Consider the following 20,000-nt stretch of genomic DNA (forward strand, 5'->3'; position numbering starts at 1 on the left):
ACTGACGCCCATCACTGGCACCACAGATATTGACGCCCATCACTGGCACCTCCTGGCGAGACGCAGAGGTACTAACCTAACCAAACATATCCCAGTAACATCGTATTTACCTCACCAGTTGAGTTCTTATCACGAAAGCAAGACATATATATAACTCGACCTGGCCTCCTCCTCCTCCTGGTGGCCGCCTAAACCTCCTCCTCCTACTAGTGGCCTCCTCCCCCTCCTCCTCCTGGCGGCCGCCTAAACCTCCTCCTCCTACTAGTGGCCTCCTCCTCCTCCTACCGGCGGCCGCCTCCTCCTCCTACAGGTGGCCTCTTCCTCCAGGTACCAGCCTCCTCCTCCTACTAGTGGCCTCCTCCTCCTCCTACTGGTGGCCTCTTCCTCCAGGTAGCAGCCTCCTCCTCCTACTAATGGCCTCCTCCTCCTCCTGGTGGCCACCGTCTCCTCCTCCTCTTACTGGTGGCCACCACCTCCTACTGGGCTGCATGTGTCGTCCTCTTCTGGGGAGGAGGGAGGAAAAAGAACATTATTTTCTCCTTTACAGTAAATCCTGGGAGGGAGGAAGGCACAGACCCAGGAGCGTGTGGAGATGTCTCTCTCTCCCTCTCTCTCTCTGTCTCTCTCTCTCCTCCGCTGCTATCTCTCTCTCTGGGGCTATTTCTCTCTCCCTCCCTCCCTCCCTCAGACAAATGGATCCGAGTTCTTACACTTGGCGTATCTCATTTTCGAGACTTGGCCGGCCAGTCGAGGCCACCTCGTTAGACACACGATTAGCTCCCATGTTTCTCTCTCTCTCTCTCTGTCTCTGTCTCTCTCTCTCTCTCTCGAGATCCGGGATTCGTCATCATGACGCACTCTGGCTGCTCCACCCGCGGCAGAGGAGGGGCGTCGTCAACTTTTCCCCATCATCAAATCCTCGTCCTCCACGTCCTCGTCATCCTACGCCAGGCGACGGACGAGAGGCCAGCAGCTGTTCCTCCCTTCTTCCATCTGTGTTAAGAACTTTCCCTTCTGATGAGGTAGGAGGAGGAAGAGGTGGAGGAGGAGGAGGAGGAGGAAGGGGGGACATAGATGATAATGAGGAGCAGGTGAGGGACGACCTTCGCCCCTCCTCATACACTCGTATACATCAACTCCATCAAAGTGCATTTGCCTCAGACTCTCTTCAACACACGATGGCAACTGGCCTGCAGGTCTGGTATGTTCTCCTCCCTCCCTTCCTTCCCTCCCTCCTGCAGTCGTTTACTCAAGACCCTTCGTCTCACTGGCTCCTACAAGTCATACAGACGTTCGCTTTACAGTCTCTCCCGTCGCTGTGTCTGACGGGGGCGCGCCTCACCACGCGAGGCAAGGTGTGCTGGGGGTAAGACAGTCCTCCACCGCCCAGGTCCTGGCCCATGGAGGGCGTCACCACGCCACCTGCTGGGTATACACAGACACTCCACCGCCACGCCCTACCACACTACTTGCTGACGGTAGCAGACAGTAAGCTGCAGTAGGTATCATAACTACACTCCAGACAGTAAGCTGCAGTAGGTATCATAACTACACCCCAGACATTAAGTTACAGTAGGTATCATAACTACACCCCAGACAGTAAGCTGCAGTAGGTATCATAACTACACCCCAGACAGTAAGCTGCAGTAGGTATCATAACTACACCCCAGACATTAAGTTACAGTAAGTATCATAACTACCATATTCTGTCTCTCTCGTATGACAACAGGGTGATCCAACAAGCCAAGGCTGAATGCCGCCTCCCTCACAACCCGGAGCTAATGTGGAGGATACATGATCACGGACCTGCATTAATTCCGGGTCGATTTCCGCGTTTTCCCTACCCACGTCTTCACAACCCGTTCACAAACCTGCCTAACCACGTCTCTTCCTTGTATATCAACTGGCTGTCATATTTCTCTCTTGTGTCTCCCCTGATGATGTGATTATTACACGAAGGTGCACTTGGGAACTCATCGTGTCCCCCCCCCGTGGACTCGCAGGAAACGTTTCACGGTAGAAACCCCCCTTCGTCAGGTGTCAACAACTCGCAAAGTTCCAACTCCTGACACAGTGTAAACTTTCGTGAACTGTTTACACCTCATGAGGTCGGAGTTGAGTTCCTCCGTGAAACACGTTGCGTGTTGTCAAGTTTCTTCGAAGTAAACTACGTCATCTGAACTTCTACAGGAATACGACTCCCTCTTCGTTAAACTATCAAGGACTAATGTGATCGACATATTGTCTATCTATCTATCTATCTACCTATCTATCTATCTATATATGTAGGCTTAAGGGTCGTACTTTACTGCTCAAGGGTCGTACCGTCATGCTTAAGGGTCATACCGGCCAGCTGTTACAGTGGTGTTGGAGAGACCTGGGCCGACCATAGCTGATGGAGTAATGTTGGAGAGACCTGGACCGACCACAGCCGTTGGAGTAATGTTGGAGAGACCTGGACCGACCACAGCCGTTGGAGTAATGTTGGAGAGACCTGGACCGACCATAGCTGATGGAGTAATGTTGGAGAGACCTGGACCGACCACGGCTGTTGGAGTAATGTTGGAGAGACCTGGACCAACCACAGCTGTTGGAGTAGTGACTATATCCACACCAGGAGAGCCATAGCCAGGCTAGTATAGACCATACGTGTGGTATATAAGTTGCTATATTCACTATATTCTATATACACACCAGGAGAGCCATATCCAGGCTGATATAAACAATACTTGTGCTATACAATTCACCAGACTAACTATATTCTATAAACACACACACACACACACACACACACACACACACACACGCATACTAGGAAGACCATAGGCAGGCTGGCACAGACCACCTCCCACTCTGTCCACAGCATCAGTAAGACCCTAATGAAATACAAATTTTCCCTCCCTCCCTCTCTGCCTTCCTCCCTCTTTTCTTCAAGATGTAAATCCTGCCTGCATGCAAATCCCCCCCTCCTCCTGGTTACCTCATGCAAATACTCCCTGCTCTTACCCCCAGAAGCTCGCCTCTGCTTTCTCCATCTCCACCTCACCCCACCTCCTCACACACACACACACACACACACACACACATCTACAAACTCTCCCTTTACATCATCCTCCCCCCCCCTATAATCATTACCTTCTATCCCCTACATTTCCTATCCATTTACCCCCATATCTCTCTCTCTCTCTATCTGTTACTCATTATGTCTCTATCCTCTTGCTTCCCACGTCTCTCTATATCCTCTTGCTTCCCACCTCTCTCTATCCTCTACTTACCACGTCTCTCTATCCTCTACTTCCCACGTCTCTCTATCCTCTTGCTTACCACGTCTCTCTATCCTCTACTTACCACGTCTCTCTATCCTCTACTTCCCACGTCTCTCTATCCTCTTGCTTCCCACGTCTCTCTATCCTCTTGCTTACCACGTCTCTCCATCCCCTATTCACTACATCTCTATTCACCATACTATCCGCCCCCATCCCGGCACTGCTCCTACGCTTGTAGCATCTCTAGCCATATCCCACCTGGCCAGTTTACCTCTCCCCCTCCCTCCTACAACAACCACGTAAGGGGGACACGTACGAGTCTTAAAAACATGTGGTAACATTTAGAGAGAGAGAGAGAGAGAGAGAGAGAGAGAGAGAGAGAGAGAGAGAGAGAGAGAGAGAGAGAGAGAGAGGCAGCATGGTGGAGGTGGCGAGGCGAGGCGAGGCGATGCCAAGATCCCTTCTCCTCCTCCTCTACCCACCCCGAGCATCGACCTCCTCCTACCTCCTCCTCCTCCTCTGCAGGCCTCCCAACCGTTACACAGACGGGGACGCTCCAGTCTGTGCCACAGACACAGCCTTACGGACGCCACAGACAAGGTGTCCTCTGGTTCTACTAACCCCAACCTCCCTCCCTCGCTATCTTCCATCCCCCACCCTTCGTGCAACTCGCATGTTACTGAAGCCAAGAGGAATACACTGGGCGGGAAAAAAGGAAGAAAAAAAAAGGAAGAAATGGCTCCGTAGGTGTCAGTATACCTGATCTTTAAAGAGGAAAATGGGTTTTATGACGACGAAAGGGGAAGACGATAGTAGGAGGAGGAGAACTTCACACTTTAGCTGCTCGATGAGGGAAGGAGGAGTAGGAGTAGGAGGAGGAGGTGCTACACCGGTCACTCCTCGACTGACCGGCCCTCCACACGGAAACTGTGGGAAGCAGCAGCCACCACGGCAAACGTGTGTGTGTGTCTGTGTGTATGTCTGTGTGTGTGCTCCATGGCTCCAAAAACCTAGGTTTTGGGGGTTTCGGGTTGGTTGAGGTAAAGGGGGGTTAGACCACATGCAAAGATACATGCCCACGGGAGCGAACAGGGGCCAAAGATGAGACGACCCCGATGGAGAGAGAGAGAGAGAGAGAGAGAGAGAGAGAGAGAGAGAGAGAGAGAGAGAGAGAGAGAGAGAGAGAGAGAGAGAGCAGCAAACGTCAGCGGGCGGCGCGCGAAATGGGGAGGTGTGTGTGATCTTGGTCTCTTAAAGCCACGCCGATCTGAACTGATTCTCTCTCCCGTCAGATGGGGAAACTCGGTGGCCACCTGGATAATGCCATCCAGTCTCTGGATACTGTCCTTCAGTACGACCACGCGATCCTCAAAGGGTACTCGACGGTACGACCCTTGAGCATTCGACGGTACGACCCTTGAGCACTCGACGGTACGACTCTTGAGCACTCGACGGTACGACCCTTGAGCGCTCGACTGCACGACTCTTGAGCACTCGAGTGTACGACCCTTGAGCACTCGACGGTACGACCCTTGAGCACTCGACGGTACAACCCTTGAGCACTCGACGGTACGACCCTTGAGCACTCGACGGTACGACCCTTGAGCACTCGACTGTACGACTCTCGAGCACTCGACTGTACGACCCTTGAGCACTAAACGGCACGACCCTTGAGCACTCGACGATACGACCACTGAGCACTTGACCAGTAGAAGGCTACGAATTTTAGACATTACGAAATGGCCTTTGACCTGATCCTTTTCAGGTCACGTCAAAGGGGTAAGGGTAAAGGGTGACCTATGGCTGGTGTGTGGTAGATGGCCCATGACCTGTGGTTGGTGTGTGGTAGATGGCCCATGACCTGTGGTTGGTGTGTGGTAGATGGCCCATGACCTGTGGTTGGTGTGGTGGTAGATGGCCCATGACCTGTGGTTGGTGTGTGGTGGTAGATGGCCCATGACCTGTGGTTGGTGTGTGGTAGATGGCCCATGACCTGTGGGTGGTGTGTGGTAGATGGCCCATGACCTGTGGTTGGTGTGTGGTGGTAGATGGCCCATGACCTGTGGTTGGTGTGTGGTGGTAGATGGCCCATGACCTGTGGTTGGTGTGTGGTAGATGGCCCATGACCTGTGGTTGGTGTGTGGTGGTAGATGGCCCATGACCTGTGGTTGGTGTGTGGTAGATGGCCCATGACCTGTGGTTGGTGTGTGGTAGATGGCCCATGACCTGTGGTTGGTGTGTGGTAGATGGCCCATGACCTGTGGTTGGTGTGTGGTGGTAGATGGCCCATGACCTGTGGTTGGTGTGGTGGTAGATGGCCCATGACCTGTGGTTGGTGTGGTGGTAGATGGCCCATGACCTGTGGTTGGTGTGGTGGTAGATGGCCCATGACCTGTGGTTGGTGTGGTGGTGGTAGAGCCACGGGTCGAACAGTGCCCCTAGAGGGACGAGTGGGAGGAGGAGGAGGAGGAGGGTTGACACTAACCTAACCTAACCTAACCTAACCTAACCTAACCTAATCGTCTGAAGACAAAAAAAGCAAAAAAAAAAAGGCCTCTAATCTCGACAGGTATTGACCGGGAGGATCAGCCAATTTGAATCCTCGTCATCTCGATTGGTAAACGACCCTCCACATATTTCCTGATAACCCGAGTCACAAAATGCCATTCACCTTCCCTCTGGTTGATTCAAGTGTTTACATCGCCCAGGGTGTGTGTGTGTGTGTGTGTGTGTGTGTGTGTGTGTGTGTGTGTTCGACCAACCCGTCGTGCGTGTGTGTGTGTGTGTTCGACCAACCCGTCGTGCGTGTGTGTGTGTGTGTGTGTGTGTATGTATGTATATATATATATGCCTCGTGCGCACGTCTCCCGTGGACTTACACGTACACACACACACACACGTTCATAACCAACACGTCCACCAGACACGTTCGTTAGCCGTCATTCACGCTGGCCTTCCCCTGGCATAATGAGGCACGAGTCTGGTGGGGACGCTAGCAGGAGAGCGGCGCGCGCCCCTCCTCTCTCTGGTCATGAGGACGGGAGGAGACGAACGGTGGCATTCACGGCTTCACTGTCTCGAAACAGGCTTCGAAAGAGTCGAGTCGTCGAGCGAACAATTTCGACAGCACGTCGACAATCTCCGGACATCAGACACGAGATGCAGAGACCCAACTCAAAAGAGTAAACACAAAGTTCTGCAGTTGAAAAGAAAGAGGTGGAATACTAATATATATATATATATATATATATATATATATATATATATATATATATATATATATATTGGAAAGGATCACAATTTTGCGCGTGATCAAGATATTCCTATGAGTCCACGGGGAAAATGAAACACGATAAGTTCCCAAGTGCACTTTCGTGTATTAATCACATCATCAGGGGCGACACAAGAGAGAAATATAACAATCAGTTGATAATACATCGAAGAGACGAAGCTAGGACGTCTCTTCGATGTTATCTCAACTGATTGTTATATTTCTCTCTTGTGTCGCCCCTGATGATGTGATTAATACACGAAAGTGCACTTGGGAACTTATCGTGTTTCATTTTCCCCGTGGACTCATAGGAATATCTTGATCACGCGCAAAATTGTGGTCCTTTCCAATATATATATATATATATATATATATATATATATATATATATATATATATATATATATATATGTATAAACATGAAGACAATCAACACGTTGAAATCACAGTTAGACAACTGCTTCAATTATCAATGCCTTAATACACAAGACTCTCCAAAAAGGAAAACAAGTATACGGAAATCATATTTCAAACAGAGAATGTCCAATTTTCGTTTCGGACGTAACCCTCCCTCCTCCAAAAACTCTAGCACCTGGTTAGGCCATGATTCGCCGATCACATCTTCCCACAGAATTTCTACGACAGTATACCCCATGACCTGTGACGTGGTGCTTCCTCGTAAGTTATATTCCCAACGGCTTAGGGGCTGGAGGGAGCGATGGGTGGGGGAGGTCGCAGCCCCCTTGGTCTACCGTCCTGTCTCTGTCACAGGATAGATATGGAACTCTGGATATATATATATATATATATATATATATATATATATATATATATATATATATATATATATATATATATATATATATATTTCTTTTCTTTCTTTCAAACTATTCGCCATTTCCCGCGTTAGCGAGGTAGCGTTAAGAACAGAGGACTGGGCCTCTGAGGGAATATCCTCACCTGGCCCCCTTCTCTGTTCCTTCCTTTGGGGAAAAAAAAAAAAATGAGATGGGAAGATTTCCAGCCCCCCCGCTCCCTTCCCTTTTAGTCGCCTTCTACGACACGCAGGGAATACGTGGGAAGTATTCTTTCTCCCCTATCCTATATATATATATATATATATATATATATATATATATATATATATATATATACACTGGCTGCCCTCCAGCAGGCAACTGGTCCATGAAATCATCAGGTTTCCTGCTCATGGATCCTTCCCATGCTCTTCCATGAGGAAGGAGACAATAGAAAATGAGAAGACGTCCTGATACCCGAGAAGAGAAATCAAGTGGCGAAGAAAACAGAAGATGGTAAGCTAGAGGGAAGAGGGGGTGTTGACCCGGACTGGGGAAACCGCCTCCCGACCCATCGCTGGTGGGGTCAGGAAGGGGGACGCAAGGTGGAGGGTGCCTGACCTCAACATGACCCCACCTCCCCCACAAAGAGACCTGACCTGACCTGACTCACCTGAAGAAGTGACGACGAAGCCGAGCAGAAGTAAGAGGAAGCGGCAGGCGTTGGCCATCACTGGAGCGAGGCGGGACGACGGTCCACTGTTTCGCGCCTCCCCCCTCCCCAAGGCAAGTCCAGCCCTGGGAAGGTGGTTCTCTCTCTCCCCCCTTCGAGGGATCTTATCCCCTTAAGGGTAACCCTGGGGGAAGGCGAAGCGATGATGACCTCGGGGGAAGGTGTCTCCCTTCAGAATGGAACCTAAGAGATGACGTCTTGTGAGGCCAGGGGGTCTGGCTCTGGTGGTGTGATCCCCCCCTTCCACCACCACCTAGGGAGGTGACCTCCTCACCCCGTTGTGGCCTGTGACCTCCCCTTCAGGAGGTGCCTCCGTAGCAGAGATGACCTCGGGGGCAGCGCGTCTCCCTTGTGTGGGTGTGTGTGTGTGCTGCAGACGGTGCTGGAGTTCGACAGGACCTGGAAGAGGAATAAGTCTATTGAAACTTCGTAGTTCATGTGGGTGATAAATGACACACACGCGCACACACACACACACACGCACACACACACACACACACACACACACACACACGCACACACACACACACGATTATCCTTCCTCGCTCTCGACTCTATTTTTTTGGACCAATCTTTTTTTCTCTCTTGTCATTTATCATCATTCGTCTCCTTATCGTTTACTTTTGTATTGGTCTGATGCTATTTCTCCTCTCTCTCTCTCTCTCTCTCTCTCTCTCTCTCTCTCTCTCTCTCTCTCCTTCCAGTGGCAGAGATAGTGGTGTCGGACCCGCTGCTACTGAGACTGGAAGGAACAGAGAAGGGGGCCAAGTGAGGATATTCCCTCAAAAGCTCAGTCCTCTGCTCTTAACGCTACCTCGTTGATGCGGGAAATGGCGAATGGTATAAAAAAGAGAAATATAGATATATATATATATATATATATATATATATATATATATATATATATATATATATATATATATTTTTTTTTTTTTTTTTTCCATACTATTCGCCATTCCCACGTTAGTGAGGTAGCGTTAAGAACAGAGGACTGAGCCTTTGAAGGAAATCCTCACTTGGCCCCCTTCTCTATTCCTTCTTTCGGAAAATTAAAAATGAGAGGGGAGGATTTCCAGCCACCCGCTCCCTCCCCTTTTAGTCGCCTTCTACGACACGCAGGGAATACGTGGGAAGTATTCTTTCTCCCCTATCCCCAGGGATATATATATATATATATATATATATATATATATACATATATATATATATATATATATATATATATATATATATATATTGAATCAAGGCATGTGAAGCGTCTGGGGTAAACCATGGAAAGCTGTGTAGGTATGTATATTTGCGTGTGTGGACGTATGTATATACATGTGTATGGGGGTGGGTTGGGCCATTTCTTTCGTCTGTTTCCTTGCGCTACCTCGCAAACGCGGGAGACAGCGACAAAGCAAAAAAAAAAAAAAAAAAGAAAAAAAAAAAAAAAAAAAAAATATATATATATATATATATATATATATATATATATATATATATATATATATATACGTACATATGTGTGTGTGTGTGTGTGTAGTCACCAATGTTGCCCTCCTCCCTCCCTCCTACACCAGCCTGGTAGCTACAGATGAGCACAACGGGAGCTCTCCATCCCTCACCCCGCCAACAAAATCCTGCGTGGGAACGTCCAGTGCCAATAATAACCATCAATTACTGAGTGGAGGGTTAACATGGCATACACACAACGGTGGCCCTTAATGAGGGCAGAACATTAATGATGATCCTGTTAGTGTATATATATATATATATATATATATATATATATATATATATATATATATATATATATATATATATATATATATATTTCTATCTTTCATACTATTCGCCATTTTGCGCATTAGAGAGGTAGCGTTAAGAACAGAGGACTGGGCCTTTGAGGGAATATCCTCACCTGGCCCACTTCTCTGTTCGTTCTTTTGGAAAATAAAAAAAATATGAGAGGGGAGGATTTCCAGCCCCCCACTCCCTCCCCTTTTAGTCGCCTTCTAAGACTAATATATATATATATATATATATATATATATATATATATATATATATATATATATATATAACAGATGATAATACATACCATTACAATTAACATACATACCATTACAATTACAACCACCTCCCACAACCTACTGACAACCCTGTTACATATCCAACCACTCAGGTACAACCACACACCCAAAAGCTGTTACAACCACCTCCCACAACCAACTGACAACCCTGTTACATATCCAACCACTCAGGTACAACCACACACCCAAAAGCTGTTACAACCACCTCCCACAACCAACTGACAACCTTGCTACATATCCAACCCCTCAGGTACAACCACACACCCAAAAGATGTTACAACCACATCCCACAACTAACTGACAACCTTGCTACATAACCAGGCCACTGGTCCAACCAACCCAACCTCTTCCCCACCCCACAACACCTGCTGAGAGGCACAATAATAGTAATAACAACACTAATAATAACCTCAAAACACACCCCCCCCTCACAACTCCTGCCTAGTGGCACAGCAATAATAAAAACACCACCACCACAAATAGCAACCCTAACTGAACAACCCTAAGAGTCATAACAAGAAATACAACGCAAATAGAATACAACCAAGGAGGGAAGGGGGAGGAGAAAGCGTATTGTATGAAGCAATTGTATACACACACTGGAGTTACTGCAGCGGCACATCCCTGTACATCTCCCAGGCCACAACGGAGAAATCAAAAGGCCGCTGGAGCAGGTGCTATTTGCCCGGCCAGAGGGTTATCTTGCCGGCTATCCTAGTGGTGTGTGGGGGAAGCCGTGCACACTGTGGGAGGGTTGCAAAGTGTGGGAGAACCGTTCACACTGTGGGAGTGGCCGTGTACACTGTGGGAGGGTTGCTCAGTGTGAGACTGTTGCACACTGTGGGAGTGGTGTACAGTGTGGAAGAAGGTGGGTAAACATATTTCTCAAAGAGATAACAGAGAAGGTCCAGAGGAGAAGACCAAAGATGGTTCCAGAATTAAGAGAGTTTTAGAAATATATATATTATATATATATATATATATATATATATATATATATATATATATATATATATATATATATGTGTGTGTGTGTGTGTGTGTGTGTGTGGTTGGGCCATTCTTCAACTGTTTCTTGGCGTTACCTCGCTGACGCGGAAAATAGCGATTAAGTATAATAAATAAATAAATAAATAGATAAACAAAAAATCATAGATAGATAAATATAGCATTGCAGGTAATTGCTTAAGAATTCTAATGCCACAGAACGAGAAAACGAAGATAACTCGTCTTAATAATCCCTTTCTATAACCCACTTTCCCTTTCCTGCCTCCACCCTACATAATCTCTCTCTCTCTCTCTCTCTCTCTCTCTCTCTCTCTCTCTCTCTCTCTCTCTCTCTCTCTCTCAATTCAGACCCCGGGCAGCGTCTCTTGAATGGGAGGAGGAGGAGGGGGAAAAGCTTGCACGGTCTCCGAATTCAATAATAACGCTACAATGCAAACTTGGACCCCATCTCTCTCTCTCTCTCTCTCTCTCTCTCTCTCTCTCTCTCTCTCTCTCTCTCTCTCTTTTAATGCTCCTCTTGTTCCTCCCCCACCCTCCCTTTCTTCGTCCAATGTCCAGGAGCCCCACAACTCAACCCTGGGATAACCTAACCAGGCTGGTCATAAACCATACCCACCACTCAGCCCTCAACCCAACCCCATATATATATATATATATATGTATTCCAACCCCTTGTGAACAGCTGTTTCATATAGGATGGTGGGGTGTGGGGCTCTATTTCTCTCCTAGTATAAGTAAGGAGGGGCCAGCTCACACATCTCTAGATGTGGCTCCTTCTCCTCGTCTCTACAGGCGAGAGGTGTAGAATCGGAATGCCTCTCGTCTCATCTGATCCTCTTGTGATCACCTCTCGTCAACCATCTCCTCCTCCTCCTCCTCCTTCACGGTGAGGAGCTGTCACCACCTCTCGCGTGCGTGCGTGCGAGCGTCCCTGTGCTCCCTATGGGCTTATATCCTTAGCGCGCGTGCAGCAGCTGCTGCTGCTTCCCATAGATTGTGTGTGCGTGCGTGGAGACTAACCACACGAGGATGAGCCGTAGTGGTGACACCCTCACACGTTTTTTTCCTCGCACAACACAACTGTCGACACAGCGCCCGCCTTCGTCTCCCTGTCTTCTCATAAGCTTCCAGTCGAACTTGGGAGTCGGGTGTGCCAACACCTGAAGAGCCCTTGGTGGATGATTTCATTTATCACAATGCCGTCTTTTGTCCTGAATTCAAGATGGCCATGATTGTGGACACGTTGTGTCTGTGCTATGTCCATCACTGGGCCACGATTAGGGGCCCTACATTTTCTCTGTGCCATGCCGATCACGACAGAAAAGAGAGAGAGAAAAAGAAAAGTACACAAATATTTTTCTCCCCCCCGCGCTCTCTCTGTCCCACTTATCTCTTGGCGCCTGAAAGTAAAACCAGTTGGGTTTAAACCTTCCCAAATCCCAATTTCCCACCCCCTCTCCCCCTCCTCGCTCCGGAGAGCAATGAATGTGAACCATCTGGGGGTGGGTGCAATACCAGCCCTGGCTCTGCCTCTCCTCTCCCACACACCCTCCCTCCCTCGTTCAACCCTGGCTCTTCCTCTCCCCTCCACCCTCCCTCCCTCAACCCTGGCTCTTCCTCCACCCTCCCTCCCTCCCTCCCTCGTTCAACCCTGGCTCTTCCTCTCCCCTCCACTCTCCCTCGCTCCCTCCCTCGTTCAACCCTGGCTCTTCCTCTCCCCTCCACCCTCCCTCCCTCGTTCAACCCTGGCTCTTCCTCTCCCCTTCACCCTCCCTCCCTCGTTCAACCCTGGCTCTTCCTCTACCCTCCACCCTCCCTCGCTCCCTCCCTCGTTCAACCCTGGCTCTTTCTCTCCCCTCCACCCTCCCTCCTTCCCTCGTTCAACCCTGGCTCCTCCTCTCCCCTCCACCCTCCCTCCCTCCCTCGTTCAACCCTGGCTCTTCCTCTCCCCTCTACCCTCCCTCGCTCCCTCCCTCGTTCAACCCTGGCTCTTCCTCTACCCTCCACCCTCCCTCGCTCCCTCCCTCGTTCAACCCTGGCTCTTTCTCTCCCCTCTCCCCTCCCTCGTTCAACCCTGGCTCTTCCTCTACCCTCCACCCTCCCTCGCTCCCTCCCTCGTTCAACCCTGGCTCTTCCTCTACCCTCCACCCTCCCTCGCTCCCTCCCTCGTTCAACCCTGGCTCTTTCTCTCCCCTCCACCCTCCCTCCTTCCCTCGTTCAACCCTGGCTCCTCCTCTCCCCTCCACCCTCCCTCCCTCCCTCGTTCAACCCTGGCTCTTCCTCTCCCCTCTACCCTCCCTCGCTCCCTCCCTCGTTCAACCCTGGCTCTTCCTCTACCCTCCACCCTCCCTCGCTCCCTCCCTCGTTCAACCCTGGCTCTTTCTCTCCCCTCTCCCCTCCCTCGTTCAACCCTGGCTCTTCCTCTACCCTCCACCCTCCCTCGCTCCCTCCCTCGTTCAACCCTGGCTCTTCCTCTACCCTCCACCCTCCCTCGTTCAACCCTGGCTCTTCCTCTACCCTCCACCCTCCCTCGCTCCCTCCCTCGTTCAACCCTGGCTCTTTCTCTCCCCTCTCCCCTCCCTCGTTCAACCCTGGCTCTTCCTCTACCCTCCACCCTCCCTCGCTCCCTCCCTCGTTCAACCCTGGCTCTTCCTCTACCCTCCACCCTCCCTCGCTCCCTCCCTCGTTCAACCCTGGCTCTTCCTCTACCCTCCACCCTCCCTCGCTCCCTCCCTCGTTCAACCCTGGCTCTTCCTCTACCCTCCACCCTCCCTCGTTCAACCCTGGCTCTTCCTCTCCCCTCTCCCCTCCCTCGTTCGTCTCCCCACGAGCCAACTGTATGGCTCGTGGTCGGTGTTCGCCTCCCTCCCCCACACCACCTTCCTACTCTCTCCCAAACTCATTGGGTCGAGTTAGAGGTCAGGTCGGGTCAAATCCTCCAAGGCCACAGAGGATAAGGTCAGAATCCTCTGCATGCAAAGTCAAGTGTATTCAGATTGGGGGGGCCCGAAGTCGAAGCTCCGATCATAACCTGCCAGGCAGATGTGAGGTGACCTGGTTAATGACGAAGACTAACAGATATAGGTGTAGACACAGGTGGCTCATAGACACTAGATACAGACACACACACAACACGCACACACACACACACAGACGCACACAACACGCACACAAGCACAGAGACACACAGACACAGACCCACACACAACACACATACACACACACACACACACACATACACACACACACACACACACACACAGACATACACACACACACACACAGAAGCACAGACAGACAAGGAAGACAGACAAACCAAGTGATTACAAGACAGACAGAGACTCAAGAGAGAGACAGACACACACATACACAAAGTGACAGACACACGTATGTAGAAAATACACGAAAAAAAGAAATACTTTACAGGTCACAACCTGCCCGGTTGACCTGTACAGGTCCAGCCTGTACCTGATTAACCGTGATGGAGGGAAGGGGGAGGTCCAGTCTGTACCAGGTCATGACGAGAAATGGAAGAAATATAAAAAGATTTCCATAAAAACCCATATTGCTTCTGCCCTCCTCCATCATCATGGCGTCTCAGACTTAACACCTCCTGGCCCTCATCACACAGCTGCTGCCTCTACTGCTGCCTCAACTGCTGCTGATGCCTCTTCTTCTGCTGTTGATGCCTCTTCTTTTGCTGCTGATGCCTCTTCTGCTGTTGCTGATGCCTCTTCTACTGTTGCTCCCTCTTCTTCTGCAGCTGTTGATGCCTCTTCTTCTGCTGTTGCTGATGCCTCTTCTACTGTTGCTCCCTCTTCTTCTGCTGCTGTTGATGCCTCTTCTTCTGCTGTTGATGCCTCTTCTGCTGCTGCTGATGCCTCTTCTTCTTCTTTTGCTTCTGCTGCCTCTTCTTCTTCTTTTGCTTCTCCTGCTGCTGCTGCTGCTGCCTCTTCTGCTGCTGCTGCTGCCTCTTCTGCTGCTGATGCCTCTTCTTCTGCCGCTGCTGATGCCTCTTCTTCCATTGCTGCCTCTGCTTCGAGGACCCCTATATACCCAGGTGGTTACACTACAGATGAACCTCCCTCCCCAACGGCAACTCGATCAACCAGTGGACGTCAGAGCACGGCTGAAGCTGGGCACAGTGCCCAGCTGAGAGGGTGGTAGGCAGCACCAGCTGGTCTGCCGGCCAGACGCAGCACCAGCTGGTCTGCCGGCCAGACACAGCAACAGCTGGCCAGACACACACACACACACACACACACACACACACCTCTCCTTTGTTTTCCCCAGCACAATACCCTCCATTGTCGACCCTTACTGAAAAAAAAGAGAGAACACCGACGAAGGAAAAAAAATATCGGTCTCTGTCAGACAATAACATCAACATGGAATACATCTCTCAGGTGTTGGGTCATTACACCGTGCGTTCAAGGGGCGGCGAGAGACGTTGGCCCCTCTAGTGGCGGGCAGGCAGGCAGGCAGGGGCGTGAATTCATAACCCACGTAGTGGGTGTGAGCAACGCCGTTGAACGCGGGTGTGTGTGTGTGTGGGGCGGCGGCGATGCTTTCAACGGCACCGTTGAACACAATCCCGACCCGTCATTATCAAGACTGCGTAGCGAGCGGTTTGAGGTGTTTGGGACGAGTGCTTTGATAGTGGCTCCTCCCTCGCTCCCTCCCTCGTTCAACCCTGGCTCTTCCTCTACCCTCCACCCTCCCTCGCTCCCTCCCTCGTTCAACCCTGGCTCTTCCTCTCCCCTCCACCCTCCCTCGCTCCCTCCCTCGTTCAACCCTGGCTCTTCCTCTCCCCTCTACCCTCCCTCGCTCCCTCCCTCGTTCAACCCTGGCTCTTCCTCTCCCCTCCCTCGGTGTTTTAAAGTTCGTTCGAAGACCATACGGCTCCTCCCTCTGGTGTTTTAAGTTCGTTCGAAGACCATACAGCTCCCTCCCTCTGGTGTTTTAAGTTCGTTCGAAGACCATACAGCTCCCTCCCTCTGGTGTTTTAAGTTCGTTCGAAGACCATACAGCTCCCTCCTCTGGTGTTTTAAAGTTGGTTCGAAGACCATACGGCTCCTCCCTCTGGTGTTTTAAGTTCGTTCGAAGACCATACAGCTCCCTCCCTCTGGTGTTTTAAAGTTGGTTCGAAGACCATACAGCTCCCTCCCTCTGGTGTTTTAAAGTTGGTTCGAAGACCATACAGCTCCCTCCTCTGGTGTTTTAAAGTTGGTTCGAAAACCATACAGCTCCCTCCCTCTGGTGTTTTAAAGTTCGTTCGAAGACCATACAGCTCCCTCCCTCTGGTGTTTTAAGTTCGTTCGAAGACCATACGGCTCCCTCCCTCTGGTGTTTTAAAGTTGGTTCGAAAACCATACAGCTCCCTCCCTCTGGTGTTTTAAGTTCGTTCGAAGACCATACAGCTCCCTCCCTCTGGTGTTTTAAAGTTCGTTCGAAGACCATACAGCTCCCTCCCTCTGGTGTTTTAAAGTTCGTTCGAAGACCATACAGCTCCCTCCCTCTGGTGTTTTAAAGTTGGTTCGAAAACCATACAGCTCCCTCCCTCTGGTGTTTTAAGTTCGTTCGAAGACCATACAGCTCCCTCCCTCTGGTGTTTTAAAGTTCGTTCGAAGACCATACAGCTCCCTCCTCTGGTGTTTTAAAGTTCGTTCGAAGACCATACAGCTCCCTCCCTCTGGTGTTTTAAAGTTCGTTCGAAGACCATACAGCTCCCTCCCTCTGGTGTTTTAAAGTTGGTTCGAAAACCATACAGCTCCCTCCTCTGGTGTTTTAAAGTTGGTTCGAAGACCATACGGCTCCTCCCTCTGGTGTTTTAAGTTCGTTCGAAGACCATACAGCTCCCTCCCTCTGGTGTTTTAAAGTTCGTTCGAAGACCATACAGCTCCCTCCCTCTGGTGTTTTAAGTTCGTTCGAAGACCATACAGCTCCCTCCTCTGGTGTTTTAAGTTCGTTCGAAGACCATACAGCTCCCTCCCTCTGGTGTTTTAAAGTTCGTTCGAAGACCATACAGCTCCCTCCTCTGGTGTTTTAAGTTCGTTCGAAGACCATACAGCTCCCTCCCTCTGGTGTTTTAAGTTCGTTCGAAGACCATACGGCTCCTCCCTCTGGTGTTTTAAGTTCGTTCGAAGACCATACAGCTCCCTCCTCTGGTGTTTTAAGTTCGTTCGAAGACCATACAGCTCCCTCCTCTGGTGTTTTAAGTTCGTTCGAAGACCATACGGCTCCCTCCCTCTGGTGTTTTAAGTTCGTTCGAAGACCATACAGCTCCCTCCTCTGGTGTTTTAAGTTCGTTCGAAGACCATACAGCTCCCTCCCTCTGGTGTTTTAAAGTTGGTTCGAAAACCATACAGCTCCCTCCCTCTGGTGTTTTAAAGTTCGTTCGAAGACCATACAGCTCCCTCCCTCTGGTGTTTTAAGTTCGTTCGAAGACCATACAGCTCCCTCCCTCTGGTGTTTTAAAGTTCGTTCGAAGACCATACGGCTCCTCCCTCTGGTGTTTTAAAGTTCGTTCGAAGACCATACGGCTCCTCCCTCTGGTGTTTTAAGTTCGTTCGAAGACCATACAGCTCCCTCCTCTGGTGTTTTAAAGTTGGTTCGAAAACCATACAGCTCCCTCCTCTGGTGTTTTAAGTTCGTTCGAAGACCATACAGCTCCCTCCCTCTGGTGTTTTAAGTTCGTTCGAAGACCATACAGCTCCCTCCCTCTGGTGTTTTAAGTTCGTTCGAAGACCATACGGCTCCTCCCTCTGGTGTTTTAAGTTCGTTCGAAGACCATACAGCTCCCTCCCTCTGGTGTTTTAAAGTTGGTTCGAAAACCATACAGCTCCCTCCCTCTGGTGTTTTAAGTTCGTTCGAAGACCATACGGCTCCTCCCTCTGGTGTTTTAAAGTTCGTTCGAAGACCATACAGCTCCCTCCCTCTGGTGTTTTAAAGTTGGTTCGAAGACCATACGGCTCCCTCCCTCTGGTGTTTTAAGTTCGTTCGAAGACCATACAGCTCCCTCCTCTGGTGTTTTAAGTTCGTTCGAAGACCATACAGCTCCCTCCCTCTGGTGTTTTAAGTTCGTTCGAAGACCATACAGCTCCCTCCCTCTGGTGTTTTAAAGTTCGTTCGAAGACCATACGGCTCCCTCCCTCTGGTGTTTTAAAGTTGGTTCGAAAACCATACAGCTCCCTCCCTCTGGTGTTTTAAAGTTCGTTGGAAGACCATACGGCTCCCTCCCTCTGGTGTTTTAAAAGTTCGTTCGAAGACCATACAGCTCCCTCCTTCTGGTGTTTTAAAGTTCGCTGGAAGACCATACGGCTCCCTCCCTCTGGTGTTTTAAAAGTTCGTTCGAAGACCATACAGCTCCCTCCCTCTGGTGTTTTAAAGTTCGTTCGAAGACCATACGGCTCTCACATGCACGAATTACGACCGCGAAAAGCCCAAGTTTACGTGGGTCATCCGAGCAGATCTCAAGACGAAAGCAACGAGAAATGGAGATCGCTTGGGCAGAAGCCGCTAAAATGAAGGCGAGAGCGAGAGAGGAAATGAAAATAAGAGCAATGTGAGATGGATGTGATAGTACTGAATTATCAAAGACGCCTGGATGGGACGCATCTCAGTATGGGAAATGGCTATACAGAAGGGATTCTTTGGGGGGATGATAATAAGCTGGTCTGAAGGATAGTAGTGCAGTCAATGGGGTCACTGAGGATAGGTAGAGACCGCGTTCAAAGAGAAAAAAGCGATAGATGCAGCGAGATTAGGACTGACTGAGTCTACCAAATCATTCTGATTTGGACTAGATATAGTTTGATTAGTGTTGATATCACAAGGCAAGAGTCACTTCTCTTTTTTTTTTTTGAGTCACTTCTCTTTTTTTTCTTAGCTTGTATATACACGAACACTGACCCACGCCTTCCATTACATTCATACCGGTAAACAAGGCAGGAGATAATCAAATAGGTAAATCACTTCACATATGCCGAAGTTACTGAGAATAGAGGCACACGAAACGAAGTGTACGAAAATTTCCTCAAACACGTGTATGTCTAACATGTACACACACACACACAAACAAAAACGTCTAACATGTACAGACACACACAAAAAAAAAAATATATATGTGAAAGAAGTGAACGTGTTTTCATTCTTCTTTCACAGACCAGCTAGATTGAGTTACGATATGAAAAAAAAAACATATTATACTTTTTACTTTTAAACAATTGCTAGTTACTCGATAGCTGAAGAGGGATATGGGAGTATTTCCAGTAATAAAAAGATTCGACACTTTAGAAAAAATAAAAGAGAATTCCAAAGTCACTTACGTGTACATTCTCACATATACACAACACGTATGTAACAATGTAGGAACAAAAGTATTGTAGTTCTGTTACTAAGCTGTTTCCTGTGGGGCGGGGTGGCGCCGAGAATGGATGAATGTAAGCATATGTCTGTATGTATATGTATATATGTATGTTGATATGTATATGTATGTATATGGTCACCATGATGGCCATAGACGTGGGACTGAGGAGTCATCTACCCACTTAATCTACCTACCTACCTTCATACCTAGCTACCTATCTACTCACCTACCTATCTACCTACCTACGACGGGACGTGGCCTCAGAGCTAGCGCGTAGGACTCGCCGCAGGGGGAGGCCCCCCAAAAAAAGAACAAGACGAGGGAACAAGAGTTTCTACGGCGAGAGTCTACCATCAGAAAGGGGCCGGTGGTGAGAGAGAGAGAGAGAGAGAGAGAGAGAGAGAGAGAGAGAGAGAGAGAGAGAGAGAGAGAGAGAGAGTGGAGGGAGGGTGGGAGAAGGTAATCACCTGTTAAAGAGG

General features: G+C 49.4%; 1 protein-coding gene across 5 annotated transcripts in view; it reads right to left on the reverse strand.

Annotated features, from left to right (window-relative positions):
- LOC139756786 (uncharacterized) overlaps positions 1 to 20,000 on the reverse strand; it is a 626,428-nt gene that overhangs the window by 113,612 nt on the left and 492,816 nt on the right. For all 5 annotated transcript variants that reach the window (XM_071676579.1, XM_071676576.1, XM_071676575.1 and 2 more), the window contains one exon: positions 8,008 to 8,466. In XM_071676579.1, coding sequence (XP_071532680.1) covers positions 8,008 to 8,065 — 58 coding nt within the window. In that variant the 5' untranslated portion in view covers positions 8,066 to 8,466. The remainder of the gene's footprint in view (positions 1 to 8,007; positions 8,467 to 20,000) is intronic.

Source organism: Panulirus ornatus, chromosome 23 (genome assembly GCF_036320965.1).
Source record: "Panulirus ornatus isolate Po-2019 chromosome 23, ASM3632096v1, whole genome shotgun sequence".
Classification (NCBI taxonomy): domain Eukaryota; kingdom Metazoa; phylum Arthropoda; class Malacostraca; order Decapoda; family Palinuridae; genus Panulirus; species Panulirus ornatus.